Below are 27,659 nucleotides of genomic sequence, written 5' to 3' on the forward strand. Positions count from 1 at the left end.
GTTAGCAAAATCGGCAGTAGGGCAGGCCAGAGTGATGCAGTGTCACGTGAGCTATACCACGATATACCTTATACTAATAAATTCCAGAAACTCGAAATTGTGCGATTAAAATTTTTCATGCTATATAAAAATAGGTACGTCAACGCGAATAACGCACAACTTAAACGTAATATCTAAGTAATACAACTGCACGGTCGGGCAAGATTATCGTCGAATCGTTCGTCAAATATGTATTTGGATCGCGGCACGGACGCCACCCCGGTCCCTTTCCGAGGAAGGTGCGGGCAGACGAGAGCGGCACCAACCTCGGAGGACGCCGGGGCGCGCGGCGGCTACTACAGGTCAGTGCGCAGGATGAGCAGCGCCGCGGGCGCGCTGGGCGGCGGCCGCGCCAGCCGCGTGGCGCGGAACTGCGCCTGCACCGCCTCCCAGTGCGCCTCGCGCGACGCCGCGCCCGCCGCAACGCCGCCCCGCACCACGCCGCCATCCCGCGCCGCACCGCCGCCGCCCCGCGCCTCACCGCCAGCGCCCCGCACCATGCCGCCGCCGCCCCGCGCCGCGCCGCCGCCGCCCCGCGCCGTGCCGCCGCCGCCCCGCACCGTGCCAGAAGCCCGCGCGCCGCGCCGTCGCCCGCGCCGCCGCGCGGTCCGTCCACGCGCTCCCCCAACACTCGTCGACGACGCTGCCGCCGACGTTTCGTCCTGAAGTAATTACGTAACATTTGTAAAAATCTAAGCGAATTTAATGATGACTCGGATTTGCATTTGTGAGTCAATCTTGTCGTTATTACAATATTTGAATTCTAAAACCCACATCGACTATCTGCTGTTAGCAAAAGGAGAACATTGTATTCGTGACCAACTAACCTGCTAGAAAATCTTGTCGAGTATCGTGTACATGCGCAGGTTGGCCTTCTTGCGCCAGCCGGGCGGCGGCTCGCGGTCGCTGTCGCTGTCGTCGGCGCAGACGGCGGCGCGGCGCGCGGCCTTGTCCCCCGCGCCGCTCGCCGCGCCGCTCGCCGCGCCGCGCGCCGCACCGCCCGCCTCGGCCGCCGCCCGCGTCGCCAACTTACGGGCCATTATAAATGCCGCGATCTGAAATATCATTCGAACGTTTCAGCATTCTTCAAGCTTGCAACAATCTTTTCAATAAACTATATATTTTTCAAATACGATACGATAAGAAGGAGCAACTTTTATTGTGAATGGAATCGTTAAAGATGGTAGAAGTCTTTTTGTGGTGCAACTAAGAGCTACACCTATATCTGTGCGCTATACTATCTTGCCATAGAAGATTTCAGACGAAACGAATGCAAGATCACCAACTATCTGTCTCATGATAAGTGGTCGCTGTTGCCTATTAACGTATGCTAGAATCAAAATGGACTATAGATGTTTCACATAGTGTGTTAGCGCACTGACCTGTAGCACCATGCCCAGCAGGCCGAAGATGATGATGACGATGGCGTTGTTGGGCGCCTCGCGCTCCACCTCCTGCACAACAATAAATGTGTAAAGCGCGCCGCACGGCTAGGAATTGGGTAAAACCATCGATGTTCATATCGAAGGTGTAAAATATCGATGTACTGATAATAGTTATAATCCCAACGAGTTATTATCGATAATTATATTATAATTACTATACGTGTAAAGAACATTGACACAATATAAAAATAGGAGCAAGGGCGTCGCTAAAAATGCATAAACCACCGTTCCATACACCAGCTGCTCCTCCTCTGGACAGTCGGCTAGCGACGTCCTCGTGTAGGAGGACATTTCGTCGAGCTGGTCCTATATATGAAATATTTAAAAAAATCGATAAGGATATTAATTTCCCCATTATGAAAACACTGGCCGACAACTATTCAATATCAACATTTTAGGGCTAGTCTTATCGATACTATCGAACATTCGATATATTACTGCATCCCCTTCACACGGCATGCGTAGACTGCTTTCGACATCAAGGAAATGCACCTTTACGCAATGCAAGACGCAATATCTACTTACTGTCGTATAAAAACAAAGAGCTTAACGATATAATGTTTTTCTTATTACTTATGTGACAATTCATCATTGAGAATGAGCAATATGCAGATACATAGGTACCTGGTACATGCCTGCATTCTATTACATTATGATATTGAACGTTTACGCTTTTACTTAGTTATTATTGCTTCGTATGTCTCAGGCAATAAAGGTTCTGGACTGTGCCAATTTCGTAAATAACAAGACCCCAAAATATCTACATAGATACATAACACAACTATCTTTCAAATAATCACTTGACTTAGTGCACAGGTTTTCAAACTTATTTTACCCAGTTTTAGATTATAAGGTTCCCAAAGGTCGACAAAAGAAAGAGTTCTCTATAACAATGATCCGTCTCCCCTAGGCCCTTAGAGGAATACTGGTTCAATGGCATCGTTTAAGTGGTATGTTTGTTACCTCGATCATGTCGTAGAGCGGCCTGGCGACGTCCCGGTAGCGCTCGACGGCGAGCAGCGCGGGCTTGAGGTCGTGCAGCAGGTCCATGCCGCGGCGCGCCAGCTCGGCCTCGGGCGCCGCGCGCCACCACGCCGCCAGCGATGCCGCCATCCACGCGCCGTACGCCACCTCGCTCACCGCCAGGCACGCCACGCCCACTGAGTACTGGAACCACAACGGAACATCTCCTACACTGTTGCTTTCCATTCTTTGTAAACTTGAGGGTGGTAGCAACGAAGGCTTCGCTGTACCTGCTTTTAACATACTTAACACTGGTCAAGTGCTGTTCTAGTTTGAAGGTTTACGGTATGTAAGGATGAAACACTTATACGAGGCGTCCCAACTTACTCTTAGTCCCTAATAACACATCTTTTCCGACCCTACAGCACCAATACCATCTGAGGTTGATTACAGATACTATGAGCGATAGTTGCCTCTTACAGAATGATGCTAGTTTTTAACCGACTTCAAAAAGGAGGTGGTTATCAATTCGGCCGGTATCTTTGTTTTTTTTTCTTTTTTCTATGTATGTACACGAATTACTCCGCCGTTAGTGGGCCGATTTTAATAGTGGAATTTTTTATTGTATAGAGACGAGCTGGAAGTTGGTCCCATTTAAATATGGTTAGGATCCATCGATGGGTTCTGGAGAAAATGAGGGGAACTCCTCCACCCATGTAAATATAACAGTAATATCTTCGCCGTTTATGAACCTATTTTAATGCCTTTAATTTCGTGTGTGTACAATTGCTACAAGTTGGTCCCATTTAAATATGATGAGGATCAGAGTGGGTTCTGGAGACAAAATATGTAACTCCTCAACCGATGGGTATAATTGAGTTTTGTTTGAAGATATTTGGTGTAGGTTCTAATGAAATTGCAAAACCAGTTTATCATTGACTATTTAAGGGTCTGATAATGTGGCTCGGAGTCAAAATATGTAACTCCTCAACCGATGGGAATAATTGAGTTGTGTTTGAAGATATTTGGTGTAGGTTTGGGATAAAGGTGGTAGAACTCTTTATGGTTCGACTCCGGCGGCACCACCGCCACACCTATTTCTACCTAATAACAGCAGTGTTAGGCGCTGCTGTGTTCCGGTTTGAAGGGTGTGGTAAGGGTGACAGACTTTTCGGAGGCGTTCCAGCTTAGTCCTCAGGGGTAGCGGCGCATCTGTGGCCGACCTCAGATAGGAATATCTAATCCTATCTGGGGTTGATTACAAATGTCCATGGGCGGCAGTAGCCACTTACCATCAGGTGGACTGCATGCTCGTCTGCTACTCCTATATTATAAAAAAAAGGTTCTAATGGAATTGCAAAGCCAGTTCATCATTGACTATTGAGTTAGGTTAGGTTGGAACCTATAAGACAATATAAAACTAAGCTAGCAGGGCGCGGCAGCGTCCTGCGAGCGGGCGGTTCCAATCAATGTAAACTCAGACCTTACCTTCATTCATGATCACGTTTATACAATTTTATATTTTATTAATATAAATGTTAGTATGTCATCACTCAAAAGGATGAAAAAAAATTCATATTCAACATATTTCTGAAGTCGTCGCTCAGTATATTTCGTTGGATAACGATGTATACAGCGTGTCTAATATGAGCGCCGACTTCAGAAATATGTACTAAACCAACAATTATTTCAATTATTTTTTACTTTGGAGTGACATAAAAGTCGGTTGTAATTTTTGTTAAAATTTTTCTACTACTGTAGTATTATAAATAATATGAAAATGTTTGTAAAACCCCAAAATCTTTATTACTTAAAAAATAAACAAGTTTTGAAACTTAGTGTAGTGACTCTAATAATGCCTTTTTGTAAACCTAGCTTGCCAATTTTGTAGGCTCTAGTCAGGACGTAGCGAACACTAAAACCTAAACATAAAAATCGGGTCACCCTCGAGCCGAGGGTGAGGTTTCAGGGAGGAAAACAAGCGAGAAGAGATAATTCTATTTTTTTTGAGACTGCACACCAACGCTCGTATTCATTCGATATGTCATCTATATATGAAAATATGTTTAAAAATGTAAAAAAAACTCAATTAAAATTATAATATTACTTTACTTTCCTATGTACTATATATTAATATTAAAATGACACGGTTTCATCATAGCCCGTAACAATACAGACGTGGTCCGCGTCACGTCGACAAAAGGTCTTCGGAGCGACGTCGAGAGGCAATTTATTTATTAGAAGCAATGAAGTACAGTATGATAGTAATGTATTTTTTGTCGATGTTGCCTTTGTGGAGTCCATTGCTCCGGAGACGCTGCACAAAAAGTAATCACGATTCATTATCGCCACTTAACCGTCGCCGCTGAGTCACCGCGGTCTCCGCCTCCACCGCTCCTCACCACAGGCCCGAATATTTCTTCCCGCCTGATCTAATCTCGCTGGGAATTTCGTGTACCTGTATCCGATATCCGGGATTCCTACATGGTCGTGTTTTTTTAAGTTTCCGAAGTGACATATCGTCGTTGACCTATTACCTACTGTCCTTCTACTGGACATGGGTCACATAATAAGAAATATTTAGGCCACTATGCTGATCAAATGTTGATTGTTAAAATTCACATACATTTGCTGTTTTTTTAACAACTCTCAGGCATAAAAATTACCATGATTAAAATTGTTGTTTTGTATCGTAAGCGATAAATTATTGTATTATTATATTTTATCTCTTATCCTGGGATTCAAAGTTTCTAACCTCGGTTTACCAAATTAAGTAGCCTTACCGGCAATAGTGCATTTGCAAAATATACTTAGAACTCTGCCTAAATCATAGGTTAAATAATAATCAATAATCAGGGTAAGTATGTGATTGTACTAACGATGTGTAGGCAGGTCCTGGCGGAGCGGTGCGCGGCGGCGGCGGCCAGGTACACGAGCGCGGCCAGCCACAGGCCCGCCGCCAGCACGTAGGCGGCCGACACGCGGTACTGCGCCGCGCACAGGAACCGGAACCACGTGTACGTGCTGGGGTCCCACGCCAGCCGCGCCGCCGTCGCCAGCAGCGCGCCGCTGTACATCTGCAAACATCATGTAACATCATCATCAACTCATCACTCTTCACTGGCCCACTACTGGGCGCGGGACCTGCGGGTTCCTCTAAGAATAATAAAGGCAAGGCAATAGTTCACCGTGCCAGACAAGTGCGGATTGATAGACTTCATATATGTTTGAGAAATTCTTTTTTAAAGATCTCTCAGGTATTCAAGTTTCTTTACGATATTTTTCGTGACCGTTAAAGCAAGTGATAATAAATTTATTCCTGGGATTTGAAACTCGGGCCCCTCGAAAGAGAACCTGCGTTTTAACCACTAAGGAAAGCCTCTTTCTTTTTCTTTTGGAGAACCGAGGTTCTTTGCTGGGGAGCTTGATCGAGGCTATATAAACAAAAACCCGGAAATAATTAAATTGAAAAGTCATATAACATAAACAATTAATATAGATAAGTATAGAAAGGGCATAATGATATGCGAAATGTACTTCTGTGCATTCATAGTTGCACCATAATACCTGTTAAGCCACTTAGAGATAAAATCATTGGAATGCCATAATTATTGATAAATGCAATTCCAAGAGTTCATTGAGGCTCGCTCACGCGGAACAAAGGATAACGGAGGGAAAACACCGCGTCATTGTAGCCGTCGCCGATGTGAGCGATGACATAATGAAGACCCGATGGACTTCGAGCCTCGCTTCGTAGGAGTGATTTAACGTAGTTGGAATTTCGTAAATGCAGGTATTGTCTGATCACTGAGTAAACTCTCATCCCGACGACGGAGAGACAGAAGCTGAGTGTTCGCGCCACAAGACGGCTCTGTGGTCCGTATCGTCGAGAAATTGTTCAATATGTTACATCATGTGCTTGAAACACGCTCGCTTTATATTATTTCAAATAAAAATCATCTTAAAACAACATTAACTTAATAAATATACTTTGAAGTAGCTCAATACACATTCATTTACGAGAGTAAATAAGACACATACCATCATATTAAATGGATTTGTTGAAGTTCAGATATAGAAAGTAAATAATACGATATAATATTTCCTTTTCTATAGTATTCGATCCATAGTCACGTACGTTAACGCGATAATCCCAATTAAAATTTAATAATTTTTATATCATTGAACTCTTCACTTCCTCAGCACATTTTCTAGTGGGTTAAAAATCTACTATCTAGTTCAAATTGCATTCATAAAATGGTTAGCTTGCTACTACAGCATTAACAAAACTCTACCAATGTGCATTAGACAAAATAACGTGTAATTAAATACCAGAAATATTAAACATCACACGCACTAATTAGGTAAATGAACAACATTTGTTTAATTCGCGGGTTACTTCATTGTTATTCCATGATATAATTGTTGTTATTTATGCGTCAACACAGAAAAGTTCGACTTCTCCATACCTGCAATGCTAGACAACGAAATGATTAAATCCATGGCCAGCAACATATTGTACTGAAATTATTTACCTAATACGGTTAACAATAGTTACAGGATAGCGTAAAAACATCGGCATAACAGTAAACTTGTTAATCAGGCTTTTAAAAGCCTATAAAATAGATACCCATCATTTCTTAATAGCAACATATTGTGTACTAAATAAGATTAAGAAAGGATTACCGATAAACCGACACGAATTTCCTCGGTTACGTAACGATTGTTCGCGTGATTTATTGCCAGTTTGAAACGGCGTAGAAACTGTGAAGTCTGTGAAATTGTTTGTCCTGTGCGAACCGCGGCGGGCCGCTGCCGGCGCGGTCTGCACAGCGTCAGCCGCAGGCGAGGCTCGGCGCAAATAACTCATGAATACATCTCCTGTGATTATTATGCTTGCATAGACTATGCTGCGATTAAAAGTTGATTAATTACATCAACACAGGTGTCGGTCGATACATTCCGTGGTTGGCCAAGTTATTTACTTTTTATAATGCATTTTTTACTGACAGTATTTAATTACATAGTACTTATTTTGAAGTCGTTGTTCGCTCGGATTCGGTTCGGATTGTCTATTTTATTTAAATCTAGGTATTTAGGAAACAACTTAAAATCGTCTCCAAAACTAAGTCCGTTTCAGGTCCAGACGCTACCTCGGTGCAAGGCATCGATCTACAAATGTCTGGTTATTTTATGAAGTGTGGCTCACGTAAAGCTGCATACCAAAGATGTACACGGTAAATAGATAATAGGTAAATAAATAACCTCATTCAATATCGTACATGATATGCAAAAGATAAAAGTTTCCTCTGTAGTCTATCTGTTATGTCAAGGTTTTATGGCAAAACCGGGTGCATGAGTCACCTACCTCATCAATTCCAGTCACTATTTCATCAACAGCTTAACTCTTAAGATTAGGCGGGACTCAGACTCAGCGAAATGGAATTTATAGCTAGAAGCCGCGTTCCTACTGGAGTCCATACAACTAATTAGTGACTTCATTCAACTATTCTTTTCCTTGAAGAAATTATTAGACTTTCTTTGGGTATCAGGCATATTATCTAGTCGCATGATACCGCCCGCGTGCGCGCATGCTTCTTATCTCGCGCGTGAGCGCTGCATGTGTTTGTGTAAGTGTGCATGCGATACGCCCGTACCACGAGGCGGTATGACGTCACATGGTCACGATCCTTGATAACTGCACCTCCTTCGTCCTCGGCACAATCTTCGTACAGCTACGCTGATTCATAAATTCACAGAATAATAATAATTCGAATATTTTATCAAGCGACCCAATAAAGTTAGGAGTCATCCCATTTTATCAGGTATCTAGGTATTTATGTATACCGTCGGTCAACAGATTGTATGATTCGTCATCATACAAACGACATCGTCTGATTACAAGCACTGTATGATTATAAAATTCCAAACGCAATTTAATACATCCATTTGAATCGTAGTGCCTTCAATCAATATTATAAGTTTTCGTAAAAATATCTCAACTAAATACACGTTTCCATTCAAGTGTAACTTATTATTTTAATGGCATAACGTAGGTGTGTCTTTTTACATTTCATTATATTTTTTAATCACATGATACACAAAACATTTATTTTAACAATGCACTCATGCGTACATTTAAGATTCAGAGCATGAAAAGGCGTAGCGGGCATCAAAAATCCTAAGCTCTCCCTATAAGTTATGTAGTGTTATTATTCTCAATCTTTTTCACACCCAGTTTCTACTGACCCTAAAATTCTTTACGACTTTCCGGGCGGGCGAGTGCTTTAGGCTCCAATAACAAGAGGTGAAGTTAAGGATGCAACGATATACCAAAAACTCGATAATATCAACCCTAAAGTATTTATATTGAATCCTAAAGTATTAAAATGGTAGTATCGTATCGACCCACACGATTTTAAGATATCGAAAAAGATATATATCGATATCAAATATTTTAAATTTGTAGTTGTAGGTCTGCGAAAAATTGTGAATGTTGATTTTGAATTTTCGATATGTCTACAGATAACATGGCGTCCAAATCCATATAATCGTTACATCCATATTCGAAACCTTGGAAATAAATATCGATAATTCCAGCAACGTCCCTAGTGACAACGTAAGTATCCAAGAACACCGTCGCTGTGATACTCTGATCCGATTACCCTCATTTGTTGGCGCGCATAGCTTTTGTGAACGCATCAGAAGTTAATTTTTCTGTCCCATTACATGACGCTTAACAGTAATTAATAATTATGTAGAAATATAATCACAAAGACTAATCAAATCAAAATCATTTCATGCTAATGCATTTTTTCTGCCTGTGGAATATTTTAATAATGTAATACCCCTAAGCTCTAAAACTATTACTGCAACTACCTACTACTACTACCTTGATGATGATCCATTTTACGGTAACATACCCGTTACTTGTGGGTATTTGCTGGTGTGGTTTATTTTTTATTATTTTCAATCTCAACCAATGTTATATTACTATGTATTCAAATATTATGTGCCAAGAATTTGGTCTGGGATTATATGCATGTATTGTGTATGAACCTTTTGAATGAAGAATGTTTATTTTACCAAACGATGTCACTTCTCGATCAATCGAAGTTCTTGCATATTCTATTTGTTGCAAAAAGTATTACAATTCACCAGAACGTTGACGAGCCGTAACGTGACGTTGCAGCGTTTTCTTAAGCGATTACTTCTTATCTAATGCGGTTAATTCTTTAATTCAACTGCGACAGACTACTTGTATCCAGATAACATTTTAGGTTAATAAACAAAAATAAATCGTATGCAATGCTATTAATGACAATAAAATCAATATAGTGTCTATACAAGTATACGTGAATTTAACGCATCTAAGAAATGAAGCATATTGTTGGTCAAAAATAATTCTGTAATTAATATTCTGTTAACGGTTCAGATTTAAACGAACATGAAATTTATATAAACAATTGCATGTCAGCGTCACGAGTGTCACGACGAGATGTCGGGAGTGTCGGGTGCCGGGACGCATGACACTTGCGTGATTAACAACATAATATACGTTAATACATTTTGATTTGAAGTTTTAAAGCACGAGACGAGTTTTAAAATGTACGTAAGCTGAATTAGGGCAGCTGGATAATACGTGTGGGCGGAGCCTTTAATAATTTATCGTTATTCGGCCTACTACTATATTAACAATTAGACAACAATAACGATCTAAATAATTCATTTCTGTACGCTGTAATATTATGGGTGTGAAACCATTTACATTCCTCAGTTGGGGCCATTTAACTACATGTTTTAAATAATACGTAGGTAGGTACTCCATTCCTGTTTTTTTTTTCTAGAATTGATGATTTTTAAGAACAATTCAATACGCTAGTAACGATAACTGGAACTGGAGTCGGTCAGAAAACCCAAGCAGTCGACAACATTCCTCACGGCGATGATGATGCATTATTCAGTAGATCTCACTAAACAGCCGCGTCGGGCCGCGTCGTGCCGGGTCGTGCGGGGTCTCTGTTACAAACGGTAAACTCTCAAATGACACAACACCAGTATTAGGAGTTAGGAAGGAAATAGCTATTTTATCGGATCCTATTTTCATCGGTAATTCAGATATTGTCACCTAAGTAATACTTTACCGAAATCATATTATCAAAATGAAATATAATTTTTGTTAAAAAGCAGTTCAGACATTTAATCATAGATTAGTATTTAGTTGAAAAAAGTATGCATCAGTATTTTAAGGCACCATCCGAATATATGCACCTCTGACCTCTGTGCAATTACAGAACGCATTTACGAGTAGTTAGTAGTGGTAGTTAGTACATAGCAGGCTCCAACGCCTCGAGCCCCGGCGGCCACTCGAGCTCACTTTACCAACGTTTGGCACGCCGCACGGGCCGCTGCGGTTTCCGTCGGCTCCTCGTTAAAACTTCATCTTTGTAAATCTGCGGAGTATCAATTGTCCCGCCCGTGACCTGCTAAATGCGTTGACCTAATTTTTTTACCAACTTTAATGTTGACAACTATGTTTATTTTACACTATAAAGACCCTAAGTATTTCCGAGTTGAAAAGTAGCTTACAATAAATGTCGGCCCGCATCAGCGAACCAGAGTGAACATTCAAAGTAGGTTTATATTTTAAAATCGTTCAAATAAGCATCGTCAGTTTAATGTTAGACGACGATCGATACACATGACAGGCAATATGAACATAGACAATAACAGTCATTTGCAATAACAAAGAAAAACTTAATGTAACTTATTCATAAAGATAATTTACAGATGAATAATGAATTGAGGTATAAATATCTGCTTATTGTTCACGAGAGCGTAAGTAGATGACGTAACAAACGTAATTCTCGGTAACTGGTTTCCGATAACCGTCCATGGCTCTCGTCAAACCTGCTTTCTGTGAGCGGAGCCAGGCCGGTCCGGGACGCTCCCGGCAACACACGTGCACGCCGCACACGTGGGCCGCTATCACACGTCGCTCACGTAAAGGTAGGCCACACGCTCGCTTTGTACGCGTCGGAATCGAACGGATCCTATCAAATGGAATTCTTTATACGTTCATAGAAATACTCGCTTTGATGTACGTCAAAAAAACTGCACCACTCGGGATATTGCAATTACATTTGGAATTGACTTTGCTGTGATGCTCTACACTATAGAATTTTGTATATTAAGTGAACGGCTTCGGCCGTAGACATTGATCATTATTCACAAAACCGTTCAGTACAGAGTGAGTTCCCTTGTTGAGCAAGTTATGAAACAGGAATCGTTGTGTCATACCATACATACAGCGCCGGCTCAATTTACGACAGTGCGACATTCCGCGCCCGAGTCGGCTCGAGACGGGCGCAGCAGGCTGGGGACCGCCCCCCGCCCCGCTTCACCCCCCGCCCGCCACTTCACGACGGGTTTCAGGCCTCCGTGAGTAATCGAGAGTGACCGAGCGTCCAATATCTAGTCCTCATCTAGCCGTCGAACGTCGAGCCCTACAAACACGGTTCAATGACCCTAAACCCGCGACAGCGCAATAAACACATTATTTACACACAAGTAAACAAAATGAATGTGTTCTTGAATGCTTATAATGATATGGATAGACGGGAACGTAACTCGAAATATCTGTGGCTCGCGTAATTCAGATGCAACCATCATAATTGATAACTATACAAAATAATAGTATTATTATTTTGTATAAATTGAAATGCTCCTGATATTGATAAATGAATACATGCTGTTTTTATTTTAGTATAAGAAATAAAATTAAATGAATTGTAGGTGCTCAATTATTGATTGAATATTTATAAAATATCATATCATATTTTATGTAAAAAAAGTTTGTCCATTAAGCTTATGTCGCGTTTTCGATGTGTGATGATGGGTTAAGAACTAGTAAATAAGTACACATTATTACAGTCCAGTTAATCTTACAACGCTAGGCCTATTCGACTGGCTTATCTTATTATCCCTACTCTTACGATAGTCCAAGCTCCAAGTACAAATGATAAGACAAGAGGTCATTCAATTGGATTGTTTTATAGATAATATGATTGTGGAATTTGCAACAACTGTTGAACAAATACATACCAAACAAAGAATTATATGTGACTTTACGATTTGTAATAATTTAATGATTATGCTGGTTGCTTTTCGGTCTTTGCGGTTGGCGAACAAATCGTAAAGAAAACAGCACGTTTAGACACGAGAGTTCTTGAAAAACTCCAAGTGTGTGAGGTGTACCAATTTGCCGTTTGCCAGCAGGGTGGACTGTGGCCCAACCATCTATCTCCCTGAGGTAAAACCTAGTCCCACTGCTGGGCACCAGTCTCTTCTCATTGCGGATTTTTAGAGTTTATAGACCTTGGAAAGCTATTTAAAAAGTAATAGGCATGATGGTCTTATGATATTATAATTTATCACTAAAGTAAAAGTTGATTTCTTATACATACGTAACTTCTAAAATCTATATAAATACGCGATAAATAGGTAGATATCCTCTCCTCTTTGGGAAGTCCGTTAAACAATCAAAGTTCGCACCAAAGATTGAGAACTTGAATTCCAAACGAGACTATCACTACTTTTGGGGTACAATTTCCCATTGAAACAATACACTCGCATGAAGTGTGTCAGCGGACCAGTAGACGGGGCTCTGGGTAATCGATCAGTTTGATCGATTACGGTTCAGCGGCGACCAGCCTCTTCCGCTATCTTGTCAACGGCTTAACGCTACCATTACGTGCCAATTATGTTCATCCGTAACTATAGCGTCATTTATACAACAGTACACTAGCAAATGATATCCACTTGATATTAAGTGGTTGCAGCAAACACACTCCATAATACACATTGAACAAGCGCCCTGTCTGATATTGATCTATGCCGGATACTTTCCGTTCTCCAAAATAAAATACCGCAACGTGAACTCGGCTATAAGACAGCAATTATAAAAGAGCTACGAAGATTTCTCAATTCATATGTCATACCTGAGTTGATCGGTCTTTCTCGAGAAGATAGCAATTGCTTTAAACGCAATTGTCGTGACAAATCTACTATGAATGTATTGCAAATGACCCAAAACGTATTTTGGTACGGAACCTCTCCTAGGTACACCGCAATTTCACCTAACCACGATCAGTTGTCGAGAACAATTGGACATAATGAAATCAACCACTGAGTGCGTAATGCACTTTACAATTGACACCCTTACATCGATTAATTCCATGAATAATGGAAAACATTTCAAGGCGATTTACACTCTTTGTTCGTGTGGGAAAAAATAATTAGAATTTACCTCCAATTACTTGCAGTCGGATTTATTATTCTACATTGTGTTGATCTGATAATTATTGGTATGCCCAAGTAACTTCTATAATTGACTTTGTTAGACTAATGTAAATAAGGATGAGATACGCAGATAAATGTGTACATATAATTATAATGAATACTACGAGTATTAAATATAAATAGTAAGAACGATCATTATGCTAATTGGACGTTCAAGCCAGGGCTTACTCTAGATAATTATCTTGATATTATTTTATCAATATCTGATAAAATAATATATCTGACTCGTGGCGGTCCTCTACCGTACGGTGTACACTGTCACTTTATTGCGAACATGCAAGATGTTAAATGAACTTCCTTCCGAGATATTCCCGGAGTGTTATGACATGGGGCTCTTCAAAAAAGGTGCAAAAAGAGCCATTCTTCGTAGTAGATGCGTATAATTCTAGCGAAAGCATAATAAAATACATTACGGTGTCATCCACGTCGTTTAAAATTGTGAACTTTTTCTTAAATTTCGTGCCTTTACAACTTAAGATATCTACACAATACCCATGTATTGGCCGACGGTTAAATGAATCAATGAGGGCTTCGCGCCCGCACGTGATGCTGACGATAACCGTAAATTCGCGCCCAATGTCACCGCGCGCTTCGTTTGGAATTTTGAACAAACGAACATCTTAGTTCGTCTTCTGGTATGACATAAAAAGAGAATGTGGGAAAACTCTGTTCCCGTACAACCAGTACATCTAAACCGATATTAACAAAAAATCTTCCATGTGTGATTAGTTGATTACACACCACCATGAGAATATACAAGAACTAACGTTGTACATTAAGTATGTGTCTAAATAGTATTTTTAGTATTTCATATAACAGCTATAGAAGTACATGCATCATAAAAAATTTAAAGTATATACTTATTACGGTTCAGTAGATAGAAGCCTTGTGACAGACAGACAGACGGCGGAGGCTTAATAAAAGGGTTGCGTTCTTACCCTTTGTGTAAGGCACCCTAAATTGAGACGATACGCAATACAGCCAATACACCATAATTATTTCTTCGGACCGATTGTAAAAACTTCAGGGTTCAACTCCAAAGGTACATTTATACTTATAATAGCAGGTTTAGCGTTGGTATATTTTGGTGTATAGAGACATGTAAGTGACATGAGACGATCCAACTATAGGTAATGCTTGGGAATCTGCAGATTAGCATCTGTGGTCGCAGATAGCAGTCTAGGAGCCCAATGCAGTCGAGAGTTGATTATAGATGTCTATGAACGGCTGTTACCACTTATCACCAGATAGATTGAGTGCTCCTGTGCTGCAATATTCAAAAAAATCAATGAAATATTGGTTACGCACTATACTTTTATGTATATTTACTCAGATGCACGAAATTACAAAACTATAAAACAAGCCTTGTTATTCTATTGTTGATATATAATTTACATACGCGTAACAGATTCTGAGAAGCCCCGGAGGTGGAGGCGTTAACGCGGTCACGTATGTGCGAGTATTTTAGGCAATGTCACAAATATATCACTTTCGCAATGCATAAAGTGCCTACTGTTAGAAGAAAAACAATATTTGATTGCCAGTTGTGTGATTTCAAAATAACATGCAGTTCAGTTAGGATGCTACACGGGCTCATGTTCTTCATTATTTACACAGACTAGGAATATCAGAATTTTGCTGTTACTTTTTATATCATGTAATATGCAAGGTCATCAAGCGTAATGACACAAACATGCCGGGAAGATTTGTGTCGTAATACCGTATCAAATCGCGGCCCTACGATAACTGCTCTAACTAATCAATCCGACGTAGACTATTTACCTACATGGGATTGATTAATTAGAGCTATATACCTATATACTGTCGTCCGCATAGAGAAATCAAACAAAGTAAATACGATTAACATGTTAACCAATTCCTTTTTAATATATAGCCCTATAAATAAATAGCTATAGCTTTATCTGTATATACGCAGGATCTTTCATTCGTGAAAAAATGTCCTTGTGCTTATTGTATGTAGGCAAGTGGCCGGCGCGGCCTTGACACGTTCGCTGCAGATTCAGAAGTCAGACCGCCGCCGGAGCGCCGGCTCGTCACCTCTTAAGTGCATTCCAATTTCATTGTCACTTCTGTCGCACTTAGTTAATACATTATTCTTAGTAGGTCAACTTAGGGTTGGCAATTAGTGACATTTTAGTGACACTTAAGGTGCGTCGGCGGATGCTCCGGCCGGCGGTGGGTGCCGAGCTCGCCAGTCGCCGCCGACGACTATCAGCTGAACCAACTCTACTTTCGTAAACAAACGCGTCGCTTGTCCTAATAATATGACGAAAGATTGACATGATAATACAAGAAATTCAAGAGTATTTGGCGTGTTCGATGTTCATATGCCTCGCCGGGAACTGTAGCCAAAACAATGACCTTAGAGAACAATTGACATATTTTTCGTTTCCGTTTAATGATTTAGTTATAGAGAATCTTAAATTGGGAATTTTACAAAAAACATATATGATTTGTATACTACTAGTCGCGATCTATGATACCCGGTGTATTTGCTGGACTCAAAAATAACGACTAATAGGTACCTAATGAGTAATGACACTCAAACCCAGATTGCTTGCAAACTTGATTACCATTTCGAAGTGACTCCTTTCTTCCTTTAAGACTTTTATACCACCTTTATTATACACGTGTTTGATTATTCATTGAGTTGAAATATAAACGAAGGCGTATGCATTTGATGCTACGCACTGAATAATCACAACCATACTAGACAACACATAAAATTATATTCCTTTGTGTCCAGTAACCAATGTATTTTAGGCTTAAATTGACCAATAGATACTTACTTCTGCGGTGCTATGAAAGTCACTTATCGTAAAGTATCCAAGAATAGTCATCTGTTGTAATTTCGTTGTGATTCTAATGGTATGTAAAGGCATGTGTGAAGTAAACACCGTCATCCATATGCAACTGCACTTGCATCATTTAATGAAACGTAAACGCGGAAATCTGAGCCGTTCTGTCATTATGTCATGTGTGAATGTGACGCAGGACGCCCGGAGCGGCGGCGGCGCGGAGTGGCGGCTGCTTGCATGGCATTTTTGTTAGTCTTGCTATGCCTTTGATGCACCGGTATATTTTGTAAGCAGATCCTTTGCACAACAACCGACAATGCATGTTTTAGAATTTCATGACTCTATATCTTCTCACGTGTGTGTATATAGTCCACATAAGGATGCCAAGAAGAAGACTTTCTTCCAAGAAGTACAAATTCTTTTAGCATTTATGTCAGCGTCCAAAAAAAAATTGGCATGATAATAGTATAATGTAGAAAGCGTATGTTATTTTTATTATTGAAGATCTCATCACCATATTTAATGCTTACGCTTATCAATTCTGGTTTACAAAATATTATACAACCAGTTCAAGAACACGGCAAGTTCTCGGTCAGTGTAGCGGCGCGCGCGACTGCTGGCCGGGTGCCGGGTGCCGGGTGCCGGGGGGCAACACAGCAACCCGCGACATCTGCTCAATATGCGACACGTTCCGTCCGCTTGTCCTGGTTTGATACAAGAAATTTTGCTACCTGATTTTTCTTAGAACTACGAGAACATGCCTTGTTCCAGATAAACATTACACCGTATCGTTTTACAATTGCAATCAGTGCTATCTTTATCGTAAGCATTTGACAGAGATTTTATCTGGCCTAAATCAAAATCAAAATATTTTATACAAAGATATTTTACAGAATTAACATAGAACATGTACCAATTTACTATATGATTAGTTCGTATCCTCTCACATCGTATTAGAAGTAAATACTTAATGAAATACTTTAACTATTTTAAATTAAAAAAAAAATGTTGGTACTGATGGAATCATTGAAGCAGAGAACCCGAGAAAAAGCTTAAATACGATTTATTTCTTACGCATTACTGAAAAAAGAAAGACAAAAACCGCTAGGTTTATCATCCTGCAACCAAACCACGAGTCGTGCTCTTGAACCTGTCGTGTAAACGACCTTTTGCTTATTCTGTTGCATTTTTCTTAAGAATAATGACAGACAGAATTGAATGTCGTTAAAATTATGTATTTTGTTTTTCTGACAGCATTGGCATGATGTAATCTTGGAATACTTAGTATTTGTCTTGATCTTTATGGATTTCAAACGTATATTAAAAATAGACAAAATGTTATGTCTTATATGTTGAAGCAGTTTTGATATGAATTGCAGATTAGTTTCTCAGCGAGAGCGTGGCGCACATCTAAATTCATGCCTGCTTAGCTACATAGCAACATCGCATCACACAAAGTATTATTTAAATACTCGAACATATTACAAAGCTTACCGCTCCGCCTTATTAGGATCCTGCGGAGACGTTTGTTCCAGAAATAATCCGATTAATTAAAAGATGCCGCGACGGACTGCTCCGCTTGTAATAACGCCTAATTTCAAATCTCATTGTACAAACTTTATCTGAATAGAATAAAACTTAATTAATCTTACTTAGGTACTCATTTCTTCAGATTGTCATAAATTAAGCCTATTGTCCAATATCAAGACATATTGTTATCATATTTCATATACTTACGTATATCATTGATACTACTAATAAGGACGATTATTCGTATATCAATGATGTATGCTAATAAAGGTACGAGTATTTAAATAAGTGCCTATTTTCTTTTTTATATAACTTCAAACCCAAATCAATCTTGTGCCAAAACTTTCAAAGTCAATTTCGTTACTTCAAGAGCTTGCCTAATTGGAAATAATTTAACAAAGCCCCAGTTACCTCGTACTGATCATGGAAGTAATATGATTTAGTGCCTTTAATTTGGCCGCCGGATGCCTGCGGTACCGCGGTCTGCTGCGGCCTCGAGGACCCAAAAGCCCTACGGAATTTCAGTAAGGATTATTTTTCTATTATATATAGACAAAACTCTCACGAGTAATGTTACGTTTGTTTGTTTAAAGTTTAATAGGCGGTCTCAATTTACTGCTCTGTTACTTTGTTTTGTTATTATGACGGTCAAGTTACGGCTTATTTAATGTCTTTTAATTAAAAATGTCGTTATTTCTTAAATAGTATGTCCATGACTACTATGTAAATAATAATGACTTTTTGTAATGTATACATAGAAAAACAAATGCCTCAGATTATTTAATGGAGGAAACTCTACAACTTAATGGTCCGTGGGAGCGACAAAGCCTAAGAGTGCTTTCACACCAATCGATCGATTTTTGATCGATGTCATCTATTGATAGCAGAATAAATCAGTCATTCGGTGACGATATTTCAAAATCAAAGATAGAATAGATCTGCCTACTCCGAATACGTTATAAAAGAATACTTCTGGAGATTGCGATCTGTGGTTGAGTTTACCATAAATCCCAAGTTAATTACGAATTCGTTCAGTCGTCGATTGACCGTCGTTAGGCGTTTTAGGTTTAAAGCTAACACACCAATCGAACAATATCAAGAACATCGATGGCACCTATAATGACCTTAGTATGATTATTTGTTTAATTTCTGAATTATTACGATTAATAATTTCCATAGTTTCTATGGTGCCATATATATGTCTGTATTACTGCATGCGCCAAGATGGTAGGAGCGCACAGATTTAGTTCATTTAGCCAATTATCTATGACTAAGCATTCTTCGAATGCAGCAAGCCTTTGACCTGCAATTATATTTAATAGACAAAGTATTCATACATCGAGATTAACCGAGTTTTAATAAAGGTGCATTGTATAATGTGTACAAATTAAGTTTGTAAACTTATGTTTCTCGCAAAAGGATTAGTGTAAGACAAGTCTAAAGGATTAGTGTAACATATATCCTGTAGCTCAAGAAGTCTATATATCCGCCTGGCTGAACCCGGGACCCTCCGTACCGTACTAGCACGATGACAACGGAACGAATGTTACGAGAAAACTCCGATTTTTGATTTTAAATGTATTGCATTGCTCTCGTGCTCTTGTTATTTACGTAAAAATACTTACTTTAAAATACCCGAGATTGAAAAATATTGTTATAGGTACACATCTTAAAAAATGGAGTAAGATTCAAAATATAATTTCAAAAGATTTTAACAATAGCCCGACAATACAATACAGTTCCGTTAAAATACGGAAGTAAAGAGCATCAGCAAAAGTCGTCGGGTGGTTCAAAGGGATTAGGGTTCGGCTCGACGTCCGCCGTCTAAATATAATGCCTTTATTGATCCCTGCACGTAACTTGGGCTTCCCGGCCACAAATAAACGCACGGAAGCCTTTTGTATATGAAAACAACACTTTTGACTGCCCCTCAAATAGGTTTCATCATTTATGATAGTTGAGGTTGTAATTCAATTAACAGTAGTGCTAACTGCTAACCCAACTTAAGTTGCAGTAAATCAAATACGATGTTTATTACGCAACCACGTATACAAATGTATTTCTGGTTTACATGATTGATTGACACTAATTGATAAGTGTTTATGAAGATGACGAAAGCGATCCGATCCGGCGAAAATGGAGCTTTATACTACAAAATAATATACAATAATGTTACCAACGGTCTTAGGTACCACTCTAATTCTGCTGTTTAACAGCAATCAAAACACTAAATTATAGTAAATCTCTGATCAATTTCATATATAATAGGTGCTTTTCTTAAAGTTATTGTCCCGAAATAAAATCTCTTGGAACTATTGATTTGAAATCGTTTCTTTTTATTTGCTTTAAAACAATTATATATAACATGAAAGTCACATATTCATGCAATTAAATTTCATTATTAAATGCAGATACGTCTTCATAATTTTCTTTGTTGCCCTTAGTAATTAACCTTAATCATGACCATAACATTTATGATACAACAAAAAGCAACTAACTACAAGGAATTATAGATAATTTGCAAATAATTTGATCCACGCAATATTAAACATAATGGTGTTTTGTGAATTTATTTCGCAGGGTAGGTAGTGTTAAGATGTGCGCGGGCGGACGCGCCTCGTCATATCATCCCCATTGTGGCGACATGCTGTGAGGTGGGAATGGTGATTCTTCCCGAAAGATCTAATTTAAAATCGATTATAATTGAAGTCGATTGAATTAAAGAGGAGATTAAATCGACCCACAAAATGTTGGGGACTAGAAGATAGACGATTTAAAAATCGAAATTCTATTCATTGCCTAAAATAGGCCTTCACTGAAACCCAAAGTTAAGTAAACGAAAAAATTAGTCACGAGAAGAAAAATCTACGATTAATCCATTTCGAATCGTCATCTTATCCTCACTGTGACGCTATTTCACGTTATCCTGGAAGTATGAAAGGAACAAATAACCATATGCGTAATGAGGAGGTACTTTTTGAGAGAATTTAATCATTGTGAAATCTTTCTGTTTTCGTGTAATCGATTAAAATATTTATGTAATAATTTTAACATTGATGGTCGAAACACCTGCGTGTCAGGTCGGTACTATGAAATGCCAGGCGCAATTAAACACTACAACAGTGGCTAGGAGTGTGCTTCTCCCTTTAAGAGATCCGTGCGTAACAACGGGATACTAATGAGTTGCAGCCGAAACGTTTCTTATACTTGTTTCATATGCATCAAGAAAGTGATTGTGCGTTGAGTCAACGTCGACGATTCAATATAACACCAGTGTCGGTTGCCCGATAGTTCCATTGAAGCGATACCAAGCAAGCACAATACAAGTAACCGAACACCAGAGCGACGCGACGCCGCGACCTCTGTGCGTGACACCGTTGACGAACAACACACCAAATGATGAAATACCGTGATAAAATCAACGTTCCTAATGAATAAATAAGTAATTCACACTTAAGACAATATACTTTAATATATATAAGCAAATTACACTTTACATTTACAGACACGATGTAAACGCTAATAGAGAAACGAAAACTCAACGTTTTTATGTGATTATGTATCAAAAGAGAATCATACCGTGATAACATCAACGTTCATAATGAATAAATAAGTAAATTACATTTAAGACAATATGCCTTACTATAAATAAATAAAATACACTTAAGATTCTTAAAACTGTAATTGCAAATAAAGAAACAAAAACTCAACGTTTCATGTGGTTAATCAAAAGAGAATCTACTATAAATGTAATAACATTTCTGTTAAACGTTTTTATTGTAATATTACAAAAATAACTTCTGGCCCTGACCGGCTTATCTATAATCATCTTAGGAGCATCTCCAAACGACTACCAATTATTGGTAATTTTGTTATGAACACAGCATCTCGCTCGCGTGGTGCGGTCATTACTTTGTTGCGCAGATAGAATCTAACACACGACACATAAATAAAAGTTCTACAGCCTCGGATTTTGTGACGTCATAGTTTACCTAGCTGTACCTAGTAAAATGTCAATTCGGCATATACCTCTACATACGACATATATTCTCGAATACTCCTAGGATTCATAAAAGCTAGCTGACATGTCATAAATTGATGGTCACATCATCAAATACACTAATTTTTAACCATTTACTGTTTATCTGTTTGTTGTACCGATTCATACCTATTCGACAGGCATATTATACAATACTATTCAACAAGTATATACAATACTTGTATGCCTACACCGGAAGCAAGCAGGCTCCAAGCGTCATCTATTATCTCACCGACCTAAATTTCAGTACAAACAATACGGTTAAGCAAACACTGCCCTTAAATTATAAATTACGTTACAAAATAAACACAACTTGACGTACTCCACGAGCTATTTATAAATCAAAAGGGAACGGCCCTGTAAGTTTGTACATCGGGAATCAACCCATGCTATATAACTGTTTTCTGCAGCAAATATCTAATTTATTAACCCAAATAGTTGCAGGTAAGCACACTCATCGTGACGACGTCAACGACTGCTGACTTGAATCTTTTTTTATAATAGACAACTAACAAACAAGCAGTCCGTCTGATGGAAAGTGGCAACTGCCGCCATGGACATATAAGATTATTCCAGATTACTTTAATCTTTAAAGTCCTACGTGAGATTGGCCTCAGATGCGATGCTACCGTTGAGAATTAAGTTTCGACGCTTAGAAAGGTATATCTCCCTAACCACACTCTTCAAATAGGAACAAAGCAGCGCTTAACATTGCTGTTGTTAAGCAAAATATTTATGGCGATGGTGCGTCCAGAGTCAAATTATATAAGGTTCTACCGCCTTCGAAAATCTTGACATAAAAGCAAATTGGTAACACCCAAGGATGGGATGAGAGACGAGAAAACATAAATCCCAGCAAGGTATTTAAGCTCATACAGAGTTTAACACGGACTGTAATTTATTATGAGCTTCCGTACGCGTTCCCTTGTGCACGAGTGAAACAAAACAATATGAGAATGGTCCGCCAAAATTGTTTCAGCATTTTTATTAGCAGCTCGTACAAGCTAACATAAAACCGAAGCCAAAAAATTGTAAAGTCTATCTTACAAACAGCTTTTTATGTTATTACGAAGAATAGAAATTGTTTTGAAATCACCACCACCTCACCACTTTAATTTTATTTTAGCCAAAGTTATGTAGTTACAAATGAATGCAAATGCCTTTGAAGGTTAAAGCGTTTTCGATGGTTTTAAGGCTAAACAACATTATTTGTTCACCGAGAGCCAATGATCAAGCTAATGCAATCATACCTATTCTGTTTCTTTATTTTTACAATATTTCTGTGGTTTAGTATAATTCCAAGTACAATTATTTATTGTTGTCTTACATTTTTCCTGCAATTGTATATAATTAGAATACCTATATAAAACAAGAAATAATGAACAAAGACGAAACGTGCATAGTTCACATCGAAACCTATAACCTATAGATTTTTTGTCTGAAGTACCTTCAAACTTCGTTCCTCATTATCCTGGAACGTAATATGAAAGTGTCTCATTTTAATTAATAAGTAAGTTAAGTAAGCATCTGTTATATGCTGTCTAATCGATCACACGTCCACAAAACTTATGTTAAAATAATAAACCTTTTCTAAAACTTAATTATACCTGAAATCATTTATTGAAATCCGAAGGTCGGAACTTAGTTTTGATACATACTTCTAGCTAATTTACGTCATATATAAGCTTCCGACAAATAGAGCCTCTGTTCATACTGGGTGTTTTCTCGGGAATGAGGAAACTTATGACCAATCACGTATGACGTTTCTTGTATTTGGAAATTAACTTTGTACGTTTGCTTAAAACTCACTCAGTGTCAGTACTTTTGAGCGATAAGTATTGAACCCTAAAAATAGTTGAGGAGCAGATTTTTATCTACTGTTGAGCAAATATTATTGATATCGCAAACTGCCTGTGTGAGTGAGTTTTTAATATAAAATTGGAGTAGCAAACGAACTTGCAGTCCACTTGATCGTAAGTTGTCATCACCGCACGTGGACATGTGGGATCAGTTGATCACTATATGGAGTTCCATATAGATCATGTTCTACCTAAAACCGATCACATTCGTTGCCAACTTGCCACTCCTGAGGACTAAAATGGTGACGCTAGTAATTAGAAAATGTTACTTTTGCATTAATCAAAATATCACTACAATAAAACTGTATAGTTATTTCATAACGCTGATATTACATCAAGAGTACATTTATTTAATTAATTCCTATGTCGGTAAATAAGTATGTTTACTCTTTGATTGTCATGACAATTAATTAATGTTTGTGTTTGATAGTAATTAAATCATTTAAAAATCGACCTACGAATAATTTATTACGCTTTGCTTGGTGTATCGTAGGAATTCAATGTTTGCTTCATACGTACTTATCATTACTATTGATATAGATTAGCACGAAAGCGGTTCCTAGTCCACTTACAAAACATATTACTCATCACTCATATATTAATACTATAAATAGCTCGGACAAAGCAATTTTCTGTCTATCCGTCAATTTTCTTTATTATGTTTAGTGAGTAATGACCAGAGCCGACTTTTTTAAATGTAGTGTGTGATTAGATTAATGAGGTATATTTGAATTTTGGCGACAAGGCGAACTTTAATAGAAATATTTCAGAACATTTTTCTGTTTTGTTTTGTATTGTATTTATTTTGCTGACTTTAGTTTTACCAATAAAAAAGTCCTCTTTCTATATATGTTTCTATAAGTGAGTATGGTCGAATTTCGAGCGTTATGCGAAAACTATAATATATAAAGGCGCAGTAATAGCAGAAATAGATAAACTAATAATTTCCAGTTAAACGTGACTCATATATACAAACGATGAGTGTCATAAATCGGGTGAGGAATATATTTAGTTAAGGTAAATTCATGACTCTCGGACTTTCATTGTTTTATGTAAAACTGAATGTCATTCTAGGGCCTTTTTTTAAAGATGAATCATTCGTTTTCACACTTTACGCCGTTTCTAAAATCCATTCACAGTAAAGTTCTACATAATACCTACACACCGACTATTATTATATGTATGTACATATACTTAACGATATTTTCGCGCTGTTGCTACCTAAGCTAAAATCCATCAAAATCGGTACAGTCATATACAGGATGAATTTTTAAAACAGGCCTTCAGGGCCAAATCCGAAACTATAAGGATTAGCGAAAAATTCTGAAAGGAGTTACGACGCCGATTTTGATAAAAACTAAAACTGCATCATTACTTTTTTAAAATAACTTTTTCCCTAGCCGGGAATCGAACGAGATCATTTTGAAAAAAAATACACCCTCTATATTATTCCACTATCTGATAGTGTTGCTTATAAGGATCAAAATCTGGGAAGTAATGATAAATGACAAACTAAAGGAAAAGCCTAAATTTTAAGAAAAAACATATTTTTTTTATATTAATTTGGCAGTTAAGTTCCCGCCATTCATCAATTTAAACATTTCGCGTATTAACAATTTTTTGGCTCAATGTTTCAAATAATTTGAAATGGACGTTTTGTTCTTCAAGAATTTATATTTTTATGTCCGACTTAGTTAAGGTTACTTTTAGGACCATTATAATAGATTTAACTTGCTATGGGCGGAGTTTCGTTTAATACAGATGTAAAATTGACAATTTGCGAGAATGTATTTTTCGAGTCAAATCCGAGTGATAACTAAACAAAGAGATATAGAAAATTATATTTACTGTTGAAATGTAGTTATAAGCAACAAACAATAACAATTTACTATTTAATCACTTATCTATTTTTATTAAAAAATAAATCCTAAAAACGGCGGTAATTTACTCGTACTTGCCAAACTATTACTTTCTCATACTAAGTCGTATGTCACGGTTATAACATCGAATAATTAGTTGATTAACCAACAAATTCTTCAATGGTATGACTTACGTATGTTTCTAAAGAATTACACATAAATCATTTGTTATGTATAATCCTTAAGGATTAGTATGGCAATGTATGGAAAAATATGTATTTTCTTCAAAATTTACCTTTTCCTTTAATTTGCCACATAACATTACTTCCCAGAATTTGATCCTTATAAGCGACACTATCAGGTGGTGGAATAATATAGAGGGTGTAATTTTTTTTAAAATGAACTCGTTCGATTCCCGGCTAGGGAAAAAGATATTTTAAAAAACGAATGATGCAGTTTTAGTTTTTATCAAAATCGGCCTCGTAACTCCTTTCAGCATTTTTCGCTAATCCTTATAGTTTCGGATTTGGCCCTGAAGGCCCGTTTTAAAAATTCACCCTGTATACATATAGTCGTTTACATACATTATAAAAATAAAGAAAAATCACAAATAAATACAGCAAGTAGGTACTTCAATTTTTCAGACGTGTTAACAATAATGATCAGGTTATTATCGAAGGATTCAATGACTGGTGTTAAATAGTCAGGTAGTTCCTACGGGTCCCAGGGATGTGCTCGAGACTTACAAAGGCATCTTCAACCAGGAAGGGCTGTTTTTATGGCCGAACTTTTTATTGGAATGATGCGACGCGCGCTCTGGCCTTAAACACCATAGTTTCGAAATTGTTTATAAAGAGTGGAGAGAGTGTACGTCTTTCGTGCTTTTTATTTAAATAATACTAAAAACTATAAACACACAATCTCCAATCACAAAGTCTTATTTATGTGCTAAAATATTTGGGGCTTCATAATGTATTCGTAAAAAAATTCTAAAGTAAATATTAAAATTTAAAAATGTTAATTAAAAGCGTCTCAGTAGCAAGTGACTTAATGTCAGATACAATGAGATATTTCTAATTTCAGACAAAGTACTAAGCGAGCAGTATTCCCGGGTACCAGCTGTCAGCTGTCCGGGCGAGCTTACCGCAAACGCGATGTTGATGAAGATGAAGATCTTGTCGGCGGTGCACACCCCTCGCGCGCACCCCATGCTGCCTGCTGCTGCCGCCGGCGACTCGCGACGCGGGGACACTACGCACGGGTCATTCCTTTCAGTCAGCACACTGTTTACACTGCACTACATCGGGAGCGGTCCTGCGCCGAGCGACACGTACTCATGCGAGCGCGCCTTGTAAGGCACTGAACCACTCGCCGAGTGGCGTGAGGCGAGTCGGGCGAGCGAGCGCCGCGTCCCGGCCCGCCCCTACGCTACGCTCGCAGCTGACATTAGGGGTAGCTCCGAGCGAGCGAGCGCCGCTCGACACGCAGTATAGCAACATTACCCTTGTATCTAGTCGGTTATGAATTACAAATTTAGATGGCCGAGAGGAAATGTGGGAAAGTCAACCATTCAACTAAAGAATATAAAAAAGTGAAAGCACTCGTATAAATTAATCGGCCATGTATACTCATCATACTTTAAACCAAAACATACTATTTCTATTACGATATGACATCTAAATAAAAAGAAAAAACAAACTTATCGTTGGAAACTCGCGCTTGTGCTTGGGCATAGCATTAAGCTC

The 27,659-nt window shown here is 38.4% G+C and overlaps 1 protein-coding gene across 1 annotated transcript; it reads right to left on the reverse strand.

Moving 5' to 3' along the window:
• Nucleotides 1-565: 565 nt before the first annotated feature.
• Nucleotides 566-27,413, reverse strand: LOC140744686 (uncharacterized). Its single transcript, XM_073076297.1, has 6 exons — nt 27,059-27,413; nt 5,327-5,524; nt 2,448-2,651; nt 1,422-1,493; nt 867-1,094; nt 566-701 (listed from the first exon to the last, which is right to left on the reverse strand). The coding sequence occupies exons 1-5, from the start codon at nt 27,122-27,124 to the stop codon at nt 870-872; spliced, it is 765 nt and encodes a 254-aa protein (XP_072932398.1). The 5' UTR covers nt 27,125-27,413; the 3' UTR covers nt 566-701; nt 867-869.
• Nucleotides 27,414-27,659: the final 246 nt, after the last annotated feature.

The sequence above is a fragment of the Epargyreus clarus genome, unplaced genomic scaffold, assembly GCF_041222505.1.
Source record: "Epargyreus clarus isolate Ecla_fem2 unplaced genomic scaffold, WU_Ecla_fem_2.2 ptg000009l, whole genome shotgun sequence".
Lineage (NCBI taxonomy): Eukaryota > Metazoa > Arthropoda > Insecta > Lepidoptera > Hesperiidae > Epargyreus > Epargyreus clarus.

Bases quoted from the DNA above. Each gene is read 5' to 3' on its own strand.
- LOC140744686 (XM_073076297.1), bottom strand. From the start codon at position 27,124: ATGGGGTGCGCGCGAGGGGTGTGCACCGCCGACAAGATCTTCATCTTC. The intron at 5,525-27,058 runs GTAAGCTCGCCC...TGATGTTTGCAG, and splicing joins TCATCAACATCGCGTTTGCG to ATGTACAGCGGCGCGCTGCT. The intron at 1,494-2,447 runs GTAACAAACATA...ATTGTTGTGCAG, and splicing joins CGCTCTACGACATGATCGAG to GAGGTGGAGCGCGAGGCGCC.